The 13,300-nt window shown below is 38.8% G+C and overlaps 1 protein-coding gene across 1 annotated transcript in view; it reads left to right on the top strand.

Moving 5' to 3' along the window:
- epb41l3b (erythrocyte membrane protein band 4.1-like 3b) overlaps positions 1 to 13,300 on the top strand; it is a 46,703-nt gene that overhangs the window by 13,487 nt on the left and 19,916 nt on the right. The window contains exons 3-9 of the mRNA XM_046051008.1: positions 1,496 to 1,639; positions 8,541 to 8,645; positions 8,949 to 8,991; positions 9,104 to 9,179; positions 9,439 to 9,657; positions 11,147 to 11,234; positions 12,960 to 13,112. Of these exons, the coding sequence (XP_045906964.1) occupies positions 1,496 to 1,639; positions 8,541 to 8,645; positions 8,949 to 8,991; positions 9,104 to 9,179; positions 9,439 to 9,657; positions 11,147 to 11,234; positions 12,960 to 13,112 (828 nt within the window). The remainder of the gene's footprint in view (positions 1 to 1,495; positions 1,640 to 8,540; positions 8,646 to 8,948; positions 8,992 to 9,103; positions 9,180 to 9,438; positions 9,658 to 11,146; positions 11,235 to 12,959; positions 13,113 to 13,300) is intronic.

The raw sequence follows: 13,300 nt of genomic DNA, 5'->3' as shown, positions 1-13,300 counted from the left end.
GAGGCAGGTGTATTTGATGTAGATAATTGGTTGGGATTGGGGCTGTGTCTTAAAGAAAGACTAACTGGCTTGTAGGAGCCAGAATACTTGCTGTTTGGTAGGGGGTCATATACTTGTTTTTCCTCATCAGATGGTTATCAATTTTTATAAATTCATATGATGTGATTTTCTGGAATTTTCTTTGGGATTCTGTCTTTCACTGTTAGAATGTACATATGATTAAAATTGTAGATTGTTGCATTCTTTGTAAGTGGGCAAACCTGCAAAATCAGCAAGGGGTCAAATACTTTTTTCCCCCACTGTATATTGCCCACTTATGCATGACTTTAAATGACGTTTCTCCTTGATTCACATTTGTTACGTAGTGTTCACAAAAACAAGAGCCAACAGTTACGCTAGCAGCTCTGTGAGGCTGTACTTGGGCAGAGCCTTGCTTTGTGCTAAATTCTAATATTCGCAAGCTAACATGCTCACAATAACAATGTACATAACGTGTAAGCAGCCTCACTGTGTCACACTGAGGATGATGGATGATGCGCTGCCATCATCGGAGCTGTGTGAATTGGCAGGAACAAGGCTGAGAGAAATCGCAGAACTCTTGACAACATGCCGTCAGTCTTTCCTGTGAGACACTTGCTCAGGCTGAGTTATTTCTCTGCTCCAGCAGCGTGCACAATGAATGAAGTAGCCTTAGTTTACGACTGTGATTTTATAAATCTGTGACGCTAATTTACGGTCACACATCATCCGTAAATGTTTAAAATACATCCTTTTGGTAGTTCTTGGAAATTTAATCTAAATCAAATCTAAATTATACTGCCACTTTAATTCTCATTTTCTCCAGAGGTGAAAGTAATTTTCTTGAATGGTTAATCAGTACTTCTCAATGGGCCCACAGGCAGAACTGGTCTATGTGAGCTACATTATATAGGCACACAGAGATGGATATAGCCTGAAGAACGAGATAAGAACATTTTAAAATGAAAATGAAAAGGGCCATTAAATCCACTCTGTCTGTGAGTAAGAAGGAAAAAATGTCTCGAAGCTAAAGGTCTTTTTTTCAGCATGAAGTCAGTCAGGAAGGGCTTTGTTTTCACCGAAGTGGAAAATTGGATTTTCTCTGTTTAAGACAAAATGGCAGTACACCTCCATTTCTTCTCAGTGGGACCTGATTACATTCACTCAGGGTCCCGGTCTCTATTTTTAGATTTTGGACATGTGACAAAACGGGTGGTTTTGTCAAAGACAACTACATTAAGAAACTGACATTTAGGGCGGTCAGAGGCAGTTGGGTAAAGAAATGGTGAGCAGAAGGTATTTTTCATTTCTGGTCTGAGAACTCTTTCAACTACAAAGTGTTATATCATTGACCAGAGGGCCAAAGAAAAGTCCAGTGCAAGAAATATCACAAACATGTGGAAAACCTGTATTTATTTATTCAAATGAATAATTCCGACTCTTTACTGTTAAGTGACACTTGTTTTCTTCCTCTCAGGAGCAGCAGGAGGAGGACCTGGTATCCCACAGGTCATCTACCAGTCGTCTGTCCAGGTCTCCTTTGAGAGGAGTGAAGAAGGTGAAGATCATGCAGTGTAAAGTCACCCTGCTGGACGGCTCCGAATACACACTCAACGTGGAGGTGAGAGACTGCGGGGGGTGGGAGCGGGTCCCTTGTACTTCTTTCATAACACATTTCCTGTTCTGATGCAGGTGCTGCGGGTGGCATTTAAACATCACTTCACTCAGAACAACACTCATTTTGAGATTATATAAACTTCCAAAAGCTTCTTCACTACTTGGTCAATTTAGTTGGTGGCATAGGCATTTAGAAAAGAAACAGTCTTAGCACTGAGATTGTTTTCACTTTTTTGCTATTAAATATGTGCTTAAAGGGAAAAAGCTGTAGTAGTTTAAGTGAAAACTAATATAAGCGCTTTTCACTTTAGATAGTTATTTGAAATCAAACTGTCACTGCTGTATCAATTGGCCTTTCAAATTGCCTTGCAGCAATGCAATAGCACTAAGGACATTTGCATCTGTCTATAATTATAACTATAATTACACCAAGACTGAAGTGGCTAATGTGTGTTTCACTAATTTTATTTAGTGCATGTTTGCAACTTAATTGAGTTTTCACTTCTTTATTTTCAGTGACAGTTTATCTTAAATAAGCTAAAGTCTGAAGGCATATTTGCTAATCTGTTTTACTAAGCTCTGCGTATGCAAAGTAAAATAAGCACTGTCCTTGGCAAAAAGGGTTGAACAGGGTTAATGGAAAAGTTATATTTATTTTGATAAAGAAATAATAATAATAATCTTTATTTGTAGAGCACTTTTCAAAAACAAGTTACAAAGTGCTTTAACAAGTGTAAAGACAATAATACACAAAAGACAATAATATAAAAAACAATACATGATAAAAGCAAGAAAACATTAAAAAAAACTAAAATACACGTTTAAGATAAATATCTATCCATCTATCCATCGTCAACCGCTTATCCTGTATACAGGGTCGCGGGGGGGTGGAGCCAATCCCAGCTGGCATCGGGCGAAAGGCGGGGTACACCCTGGACAGGTCGCCAGTCCATCGCAGTAAGATAAATATAAAATAAGTAAAATAGAATAAAATAAAATGGATTAAATAAAGTAAAATAAAATCGGGAAAGGCTCTCCTATAAAAGTATGTTTTAAGAATGGACTTAAAAGAGTTCACTGACTCAGCCGACCAGATTTCCTCGGGCAGGCTGTTCAAGAGCCTCGCTTTGTTAATGTAACATTTGGCTCCATGTTCCAAAACATTAAAATTATGGTTAATAACCAACTGCAACTTTCATCATTGCATTAATATGTAAAAACAAAAGTGTGCCCTACAAAGGCATTGTATTAATGCGCTGAAAAACACTTTCTGCTGTATCAGTCTTATGATACTTGGCCTGCTGTATTAAAACAGAAATAAACTGTACAATTTTGACAGCCCTTCTTAGAAGTAGGGATTTCATGGATTTCACTGCACATTTACATTTTCATTGTGTCAGATTGCTTTGTGGAAATTCATTTTCCCTCCAAAGCTTCTCTATGTAGTATGGAGAGGAAAAGATGTATTCATATTATGGTTCTTCAATGTTGTTAGTTCTTACTTCAAAGCTCATTTGCTATCCAGAAATAAACCCAATGAGGAAAGGAGAGCCAACAATCAGTAAAATAACGTCTTTGTGTTGTATGAAGCTCGCAATACCGCTAACCCTGCAGTATGGCTTTCATCATAATGTGGAAAAATTAAATATGGAATGTTTTGTGCAGAGAAGAAATAGAGCATGAGTTGGTTGTTAATCGTAATGGGTTAGAATGAGAGAGGAGGGTGAGGGTGTTGGATGGATTCATTATTTTCTGCTCAGGACAATTTGGCAAAAGAGTGATATCAAAAATGTAATGTTTTAAATAGAATTGACCAAGGTTAGAGTTGTATCACCACAGGGTGGTTGGCCAGAATAAGGCAGTGCTAGTTTAACACTCTTTCTCATATGTCTTGTAAGGTTTTGGTGGATTTTACTGCACATTTGCTTCTGTATTGTGACCGATTGCTTTTTAATGTTATTTTTCTTCCCCCCCAAAAGCAGCACTATGTAGCCTTGAGTGGAACACTTACTCTGATTATCTATATTCAGAATTCGGAAATAACCCCTCTGCCGCATGTACAGCCCGCAATCAGTCAAGGAAAATGTGAGTGTCGGAGCTACATAACATAATAGCTTCTTTCTGTCGTCAACAGTCATTCTTTCTCTTGGAACATTAGGAATTCAGGAATAAATCTGAATAGTGAACTTAATTGACATTTCACTCTGACATATTTCCCTCTTAGCAATAGAAAGTTCAGCATTTTCTCAAAGTTATAAGCCTTTCAACTTTGTACATTGTCAAAATGTGTGCAGGCTGAACAAGGAGTACCTGTCCCTCCTCCTCAAATCTCCTTTGAGTAGATTCCTCCTCACCAGGGGTTTGGATAGAGGGATTAGCTGACTGTTTTTGGGGATGAGGTGAGGGCTTCTGACCGTGAAATGAGAGCATTCGTTGGAGGGAATCAGTGTCATTGACTCTGTGTGTTGGCATGATAACTCGACGTCCCACTGTGGCTAAGAAAGGATCGTTAAGGACAGTGATCTGGAAATGGGGGTCAGTCTAGACTTCTTGCCCTTGAGACGGACACAGAAAAGGTTTCTACAGGGCTGTTAATTTAGATGCATTTGCTCTAGGAGATGCACTCTGCACGCTGAAAAATAATTGAAATACAGCAGCACATTGACATTCAAAAAGAAGTGGTACGAATCTTTATGTAACTTACGTGTAATGTGCGTAAAAGTGTTATCCTTCATCTGAATGTAACATAAAAGCCCAACCCAACCTGCTGCTCCATCAATTTAGTACTAAATGTCAATAAAGCTGGGGTGACTTGCAAGACGCAGGTAAAAAAAAAAGTCAAAATAAATACAGTAAAAGCAGAGATACATCCAGACAACCAGATGGTGTCTTTAAACCCTCCCTGCCTGTTAAATGCCGGTATCTTTTAAACTCCATGTAATCAATTTTTTAAGGTAACATGAGGTCTCCAAGCCAAAGTTGAGATAACCTATATTTCAGTCTTATACTTTTATACCACCGTTTTCACAGGCAACAACTTAATGAGTTAATTGTGTTCTCTCAGGCCCATTGTGTTAATATGATAGTTGGAAAATGTAAACATTCTTATTTAGGTTAGATTCTTTAATTATCTAATTTAATATACTTTTAGCATCTGTATAAAATTAGTACTAATAATTGGCCTTTTTTGTGCCTCTAATTATTTCAATTTCAAGAAGCGCATGCTCCTCAGAAAAAAAAGTACCTTCATTATCCTGCAGACAAAGTGTAGGCTGCTATTATTTATTTCATATTACATGACATTCACTACAGTAGACCTTGTACTCTATCCACAACAACACATTTGACTAATCTCTGGTTTGTAACACTGTAGATGCATCACCAGCACACTGTGAATGTGTGTCTAATAGAACGTGTTGAGTATTGAATCATCATGTCCCATCTGTTTACTAGCTTGTAATCTCCCAGTCCTGCCCCCCTGCCAGGATGGCCTGGGCTGAGGCTTCCCTGGCGCAAGTCTCACCACACCTCACTTTGTATAGATGAGGAATACTTAGATCTGACATTGGATTAGAGTTCATTAGAGGGATGTGAGCAGAAATAACAAGTAGTGAAAGAAAGAAAATGCACATGAACTGGAATGATTGAGTTATCTGCAGAAAACCTGAGATGCCTACATGTGTTTCACCTGCAGCTGTACATGTTTTTTTACTGTTTTCTGACACTTCGTAGATTAAATGGTTAACTGAAAAATACAAATGATGACAATATAGTACAAAAATAATTACAGAGTAGAAGATATGAATAAATTAAGGCCTAGAGACAGTTGAGCATCAGTTACTCATCACCGTTGTTCTCATCTGTTTAAGGTCGTGACAGAATCAGGCACCTTTTATAAAAAGCAATAATACAAAGTCACGCTGTGTTGCTCATTGATGCTGTAGGCATGAGTCACACCTGGGTAGTTGGACAATACTCACAATCATAGTAACAATGTCTTACAGTCTATATATATCTAGACTGTACAGTCTACAGTCTAGATATATTATATTCAATGGTCACTGTACGACCTTAACTGAAAAGGTTTCATTCATTAGAATGAAAAGCAAGAGGCGACAAAAAGATGGCTAATTAGTTGTGTGTTTTCTAGAGGAGTCATAGCAACCCACCCGACCAGTCGGGGTGCTTGCTAGAAACTATAAAACATCGGTTGTATAAAAGTGTCTAAACAGCTGAGGGTGAAACACAGCAGACATAAGCTGGGCCATCTTATGGTGTTTGACACAGTAATACAATTGAGGTCAGAGGATCCTCGGATAATTGCCAGGGAGTCCTCTTCCTCCTCCCAATCCCATTTGAAACTGGTCCAGAATGATAAGATTTGACATTTTTATCCCCCTGACCTCGTAGTTTTCCAGCTCAGCTAGATCTCCTCCTGTGGGAAAAATGTCTGTACTAATCGTTTCCTATCATTTCCTGTGACAGAACGACTGAACCTCCTCCACTTCCCTTCAAAGGGTGTTAAGTCTCACTGGAGGGCGATAAAAATCCCACATCTCGCTGTGTTATTTATCATAGGGGATATGTTTTAAAATCCCTCTAGATGCAGAGATTAGATGCACGTCTTTAGGACAATACTCGCTAAATGTTTTAGTGTTCAATCTTTGAATTAGACCTGCAACAATTAGTCAATAGACAGCAAATTGATCTGCAACTATTTTTATAATCAGTTAATTATTAAAGTAATTTTAAGCAAAAAAAACAAAGATTCGCCGGTTTGAGATCCTCCAATGCAAGGATTTGCTGGTTTTGTCTTGTTTATTTATCATTTAAAGTGAATGTCTTCAAGTTTTGGACTGTCATTTAAACAAAACAAGACATCTGATGAAGTCGACAAAGAAGGGTATTTTCACAGTTTTTTGACATTTAGACAAAACAGTTTATCAGTTATTTGAGAAAATTGTCTGCAGATTAATGGATATGAGTTAATAAGTTAGTTGCAGCCCTACTTTTAATACATGGTTGGGTGATGTAAGTTCCAGTTCCTTCATACAGTCATTGTGAATCTCCAAGCTCAGTGCAGCAGCTACTGCTGTTGTTTCTAAATTTAGACGAATATCTTGAAAATGATCAAGACTGATGTTTGTTCTCTTATTTGAGAGAAAATTTCCTTCTGTTTTTATTCTCATACACAACCCCACACACAAAGGAAGATGGGATACTAGTCAGATCAGTCAGGTGCATCTGCTGCACTCCCAACACATTTACTGTTTGCCATAGCCTGTTTGACTATTTGACTACGTCCGATCTAGGGCTGGGCAATAAAACAATAATGATAATTATAGCAATATAATTTACCTCAATAACAATATAATAAATGTTCTGTATATCGTCAATAAATATTTGATTTAATTCATTTGAATCACGAACAAATTAGCACTTAATTTTTATTCTATTAAAATATTTATTTTGTTGAAAAAAGAAGCCTGAAAAAAGATCATATTTGTTGAAAAGATAATAGTTATGAATGTTCTAACTCGGACTTAAGAAGTGATCCACTGTTTGGCATCACATTGTGACCATAAAGAAAAGTTTAACCAAATAATTAACCATCTGGTTTCTTCAGTTTTCTCTCAGGAGCAAAAATCTGCCTTTAAACTTGAAAGAAATAATGATTTGACATATATTGTGATAATTATCGATATCGAATGATATGAAATGTTTTTATTATGATAACATTTTTGGCCATATCGCCCAGCCCTAGTACAAACAGAGGGTTGCAGATCACAACCTTTTTTTTGTCTGTGCGTGTGTGGAGGTTCGGTCAGTAAAGCCAGAGTTAAGTGTTGCATTGAGAAGCCACTGTTGCAGCAAGGCAGCAATAGTCTGACATGCTAAATCCCTCTGAGATGTAGGATTAACTCTCTGCCACCAGCAGCTTTATGGCTCAGTTAAGAACCCACAGACACTCCAGAGTTCTCATCATAAAAAGGAAAAGTATATACTTCAAATGACGAAAGGGTGTGTGCGGATGCTCGTATGTAAATGCTCATATAAATGTGTCATATATGTGTCAAAGACTGCTACTCGTTCTATCACATACCTGCCAGCCAGATATGTGTGTTGTATTTCCATGTGGACCTTTATATGTGCACTACTCTGCCAACACATGAATGTAACTGATGCAAAGGCGTGTTATGACTGTTACGCTGCTAGAATAAGTTGTGGCAGTGGGTTTGTTTTTGTTTTTTTGATAAATCCAGATGTGAGGATCTGGCTGTGGCTCTCTGCAGGAAGGAGAAGTCTGTGTTGTGGCAATTCAGGCCTTAAAATATCTCATGTGAGTGGGCCAAAGGAGTCCTACCTCCTCCAGCGAGTGGGACGACAGGGCTCCGGCCGATGACATCGGGCACTCAGCTAGAGATGTGCAATAGATTTGGTTTTAAGCATTCACTTAACTGATTGTTCGCGTTGAGCTCAGGATTGTGAAGGTTTATTTATACTATTGTGCTTTTTATAGAAAGAATTGATCCAGAGTGACCCATTTGGCAAAATGTGGCACCAGCTTGAGCATTAGCCCCTGCTGGAATGGCTCTGTGATGCAAGAGTGAAGTGGGCTGCTTTTATAATTACCTTTTAATTTCATGTTGCTGTATTGCTGGATATTTTGTATTGATGATTGTTGAATATGGTCTAGGTGTAGGTTTGCAAATATGACCGCCCACAGCATTCTTTCTGGGGTAAACCCTTTATTCATCCATATAAAACACCTTGATTCAGTTTTGGTGTTATAGTTCTTTGTACACATCTCTCTCTTGAGCATAAAATGTGTAATAGGTGTGATAATGCAGACTATTTCCACTGTACCCTGTGGTGATTGTTTGTTTGTTTGTTTTTTCTCACAGAAACGAGCCAAGGGCCAAGTGCTCTTTGATAAAATATGCGAACACCTCAATCTACTGGAGAGGGACTACTTTGGCATCACACACAGAGATGCAGAGAACCAGAAGGTAAAGGAACATCTATAATATGTTAATAATTTGTTGTGGAGTTATTAACTAGCAGTACGAATTCTATATTAAAAGCTGGATTATGGAAGAGTCAGATATACTAAAATCACATTTAACAACACTAAAATCTTTCAGTGCACTTGAAGTCATTTAAAAGATGACACTACTGAACATGCTGAGCATCACAATGGTGCATTAATCTCTAGATCTTAAGGCAAGAGACAGTTACGGTGTCCCACTTTGGTTCTTAGTCATTTGCTCACAAGTGGGTGGTTAGCTTTTTTTTCTGTTTGACTGTTGCAGAATTGGCTGGACCCTTCCAAGGAGCTGAAGAAGCAGATCAGGAGTAAGGAGTAATCTAATAAAGCCACTGAAGTGTTGTGTCCATAACACCTAAATGAGGTGCATGCAATTGTAAAATGCTGCTTTGATAATTTAATGTTCTTTCTACGTCTTAGCTGGTCCCTGGAACTTTGCTTTCAATGTCAAGTTTTACCCTCCAGACCCCTCCCAGCTCACTGAGGATATCACAAGGTGAGTAATGATTGTTATGTGATCGCTGGCCGAAATTTGCTTCTTTTGATGTGTAATGTATCACTGTTCTTCAGTCCTTCTTATAAATGAACATTGAGTTTCATTGTTATCGATTTAAATGCCTAGAATTTTACCTAGAAGCTTTATAAGGAAAAATAACAGAAGAGGGCTCAAAAGGCTTACAAAGAAAATCGAGATGTTGGATTTCATTACAAAATGACTTGACTGTTTTGTTTTCTGTCTCTCCTTCCTGTCTCAGGTACTACTTGTGTCTGCAGCTGAGAGATGATGTGGTTTCAGGCCGTCTGCCCTGTTCCTTTGCCACCCACACAGTGCTGGGCTCCTACACAGTGCAGTCTGAACTGGGAGACTACGACCCGGAGGAATTAGGCAGTGACTACATCAGCGAACTGCGCTTCGCACCCAACCAGACCAAAGAGCTAGAGGAAAAGGTCATGGAACTCCACAAGACCTACAAGTTAGTCTCGGCATCATTTCCTGACCTCATTTTATACTGAGCTTCAATTGTCAAGTACGACTTTCATACAGTCCTGGACACTGACAAGAATGCACAATTCGGTTATCCGTAAAGCCGCCTCTGAGAAAAGAATAAATCATGGACAGAATTACAAATTGTTAAAGCTTACTGGCGTGAGAAATGTTATAATAGAAGGCGATTCAGATTAGCATTTTTATCAACTCAGGGATTCTGTCATCTGAATTTTGGTGGTTGGACACAGAAATTCCAACTAAATCAAACTGTAAAGGTGGGAGAAGTTTTGAAAAGCATGGGGGGAGATCTCATCCTCAGGGGAAATATTGCCCCTTTGCAGAAGACATTTTAACATCTAACACGTTTTTATCAAATTCTGTAACATCAATTACAATACACAGTACATCAGTAATTCTTACAGAATTTCATTAACAGACCAATTGTAAATTGGGTAATGAGTATGAAATGCTTATATTGTGCTCACTTTAAATACAGAAATAAGAAACACAGGCAGTAAATACTGTTAAAAACATACCTTTGACAGCACTAGATGCTTCTTTATGAGACATTTTTATCTTTGCACTTTTTATGTTACAGATGTACAGCCCTTCTGTTAAAAACTGATTTTTTTCCCCCAAATTTTAAGTATTTCTTTTTAGCATTAAGTAATCTTGACTGTCAATAAGCAGCATCCAAGGCAAAAGGTAAGAATGAGTTTAACGCTCTAAAAGCTTAAGCTTATCTGCTTTATCTTCACTTTGTGGATGTGGTTTGATCAGATTCACAGTGGCCACAAAGCAAAATAAACAAACCAAAACTATGATCAGATTTTGATTTGGATGTTGCTAATCTCCGATTTAAAAAAAAGAGATAGAAATCGATCATGTGAGATAAATTAATAAAAATTTTAAATTGACAGAAAATTCATAGATCACATGAGCACATATATGCACATAATATGAAGCTGATTGGGAATATGTAGGACCTTAAGCCCTAAATCTGACAACTTCAGGCCAGTCAGCCAACCTGAGTGAATGTTTACAGCCTGGAATAATAATCTGCTCTGAGAAGCAGCATGTCTCCAGATATTGGATTTGTACTTTTCTATAAATGGATGTAGATGGCTGTCCTTTGTGTGAGCCCTTCATTCTCCGTGTATTACAATGATTTGTGTGTAATTTGATGCAGCCCTTTCAGGCCCAGTGGATGGAGAGAGGCAATGAGGATTAGGGTCTCTCTAAAGACCAGAAAAGATAAATATGGATGCACTCATGGTACTCTGTTGCGCGTCAGTTAAAAGCCTCAATAAAAACCAAAACCTTTTATGCAATAAAACTGAATTATCCATGTTTGAGATCTAATTAGACTCTATGTCTCAAGTATTGCATATTCACATTGGTCAGAAAGCATCAAATCTCTTAGCTTTGCTTGTCCTTGTTGACCTTTTCCGATCTGTTATTTTCTGTTCCATCAGGGGGATGACACCAGCCGAAGCAGAGATTCACTTCCTGGAAAATGCCAAGAAGCTGTCCATGTACGGTGTGGACCTGCACCACGCTAAGGTAGCAAGTCACTGCAAACTTTTAAGTCCTCGTATTGAATTAATTTTTAGTGTTTTATTGGCTGTCTCTAAGAGATATGCAAATAAAGTGTTTAATATAAATGTTTGTATTCTCTTTTTAAAGGAATAGTTCAATATTTTGTGAAATAAGCTCAATAGCCTTCTTGCCGAGAGTTAGATGAGAAGACTGACGCAGCCAGGCTATCTGTTTCCCTGTTTCCAGTCTTTATGCTAGGCTAAGCTAACCAGCAGCTGGCTATAGCTTCATATTTACCATACAGATAAGAAAGTGGTACCGATCTTCTCGTCTAACTCTCTGCAAGAAGGCTATTGAGCTTATTTCACAAAATGTTGAACTATACCTTTTTAAGTAGTGGAATATCATTCATGAGTATTGGTGTGTGTCTCAAATATGCGTTAAGATGTATATTCAACTATTCAAATAGAAATGTTTGTATTTTTTTTTTATTTATTTATTTTTTTTAATGCAAGAAGAGACTAACGCATTCCATTCACGCAGTCAATAGTGCCGCTTGCCACCTCAACACCGCTGCTTCAAAAACATCACGGCTGCCACAATAATGCCTCAGTTTAACATGCCGCCGTTGTTTCGCCGATTGACTGACTTTATGTCACTGCTGCCTTTGTGGAATTTGGGGATGGAGCGGTAGAGCGGGTGGTGTGGTCTGGAGCCCGGCTTGACTTAAATGATTTTCTCGCTGTTTCTAATTTGCCTGCCAGATGGGATCAAGCACGTCATTAGAACACAGGCAATAAAGGGAGAGCTGGATTATGGCAGCAGGACCGCTGTCAGCATAAAAGAAAATTGCAGTCATCAGTCATCATTGATATGAATCAATTATCAGAAGCGCTTTGAAAGTCAAAATGGGTCTAGACATGATGGAGAGGATATTGCCTTTGCAGATTTAGATCAAAATGGAGGAGATGACAGTGTTGGATATGTGAGTCAGTTTTGATACACAAGAAAATATATGTCTTCTCTCCTCTCTCATTAACTGCAAAGTTGGTAGGGAGTCTCTATGAATGCTTGGCTCCAGCTGAGGGAGAGGGAGAGGTAAGAGGCTGCATCTCATGTGCTTACCTGTGTGTGTGTGTGTGTGTGGGTGGGTGGGTGTGTGTGTGTGTGTGTGTGGTTTCTACTTGTGCATGGTTTCATACAAAGTTGTCATTTTAACATCCCACTGTTACTTAAGACTGCATTGGACCAGCGCTTCCCTCTCAAAACATCATCATTGGTTTCACCTGCTCATCTCATGCTTTGTGCAGTGAAGAGCATCATTTTGTGCTTCATCCACCATTTCCCAAAGACTTCACTGTTGCTTTTGCCGCTCAGTGCCCCTTGAGTCTTTATTCAACGTCACCACAGCCTGCATAGAGAAGATAAGAGTATCATATGCCTGATTCCACTCTCCACCTGCCTGCTTTACCCTGTTATCATCACAAACTGGTTAAATTCTTCTTTACCCAGCTGTGCACTGGCTCCTGACCCTCCTGTATGTACTGTAGAGTTTATGGAAGTTAATGTCGTGTGAAACCCAATTAGAAGAGTGACATTGTGGTCAGTGGCTTCTTCTTTGAGATTCGAGGATCCTGTGTCACTAAAGTCACACACTGAAAAGGTTTCATTAAACTTCTTCTTGTCATTTCTTGGTGTGTGTGTGTGTGTGTGTGTGTGTTTGTGTGTGTGTGTGTGTGGTGTTCCCAGGACTCTGAGGGCGTGGAGATCATGTTGGGAGTTTGTGCAAGTGGCCTGCTCATCTACAGAGACAGGTTGCGGATCAACCGGTTCGCTTGGCCCAAAATTCTTAAGATCTCCTACAAGAGGAACAACTTCTACATCAAAATCCGGCCCGGCGAGGTAGGAATAGTAACACTTTGCTACATCTATTTATAGGGATGTCCAGCGCTGATCTGTTGGGTCCGTATCGTGGATAATTAAGGCTTTCTTTTAAACATTATCAGCTGTAAAGCCTGGTCCATCTCAGATTCTTTGTTTGGTGTAACCAGTTGTGCTCCCGGTACAGCAGATGTTAAATTTGCTTCAAT

This window comes from Micropterus dolomieu, linkage group LG06, assembly GCF_021292245.1.
Source record: "Micropterus dolomieu isolate WLL.071019.BEF.003 ecotype Adirondacks linkage group LG06, ASM2129224v1, whole genome shotgun sequence".
Taxonomy (NCBI): Eukaryota; Metazoa; Chordata; class Actinopteri; order Centrarchiformes; family Centrarchidae; genus Micropterus; species Micropterus dolomieu.
The sequence above is the reverse complement of the archived record's forward strand: the minus strand, read 5'-3'. Positions and strand labels throughout refer to the sequence as shown.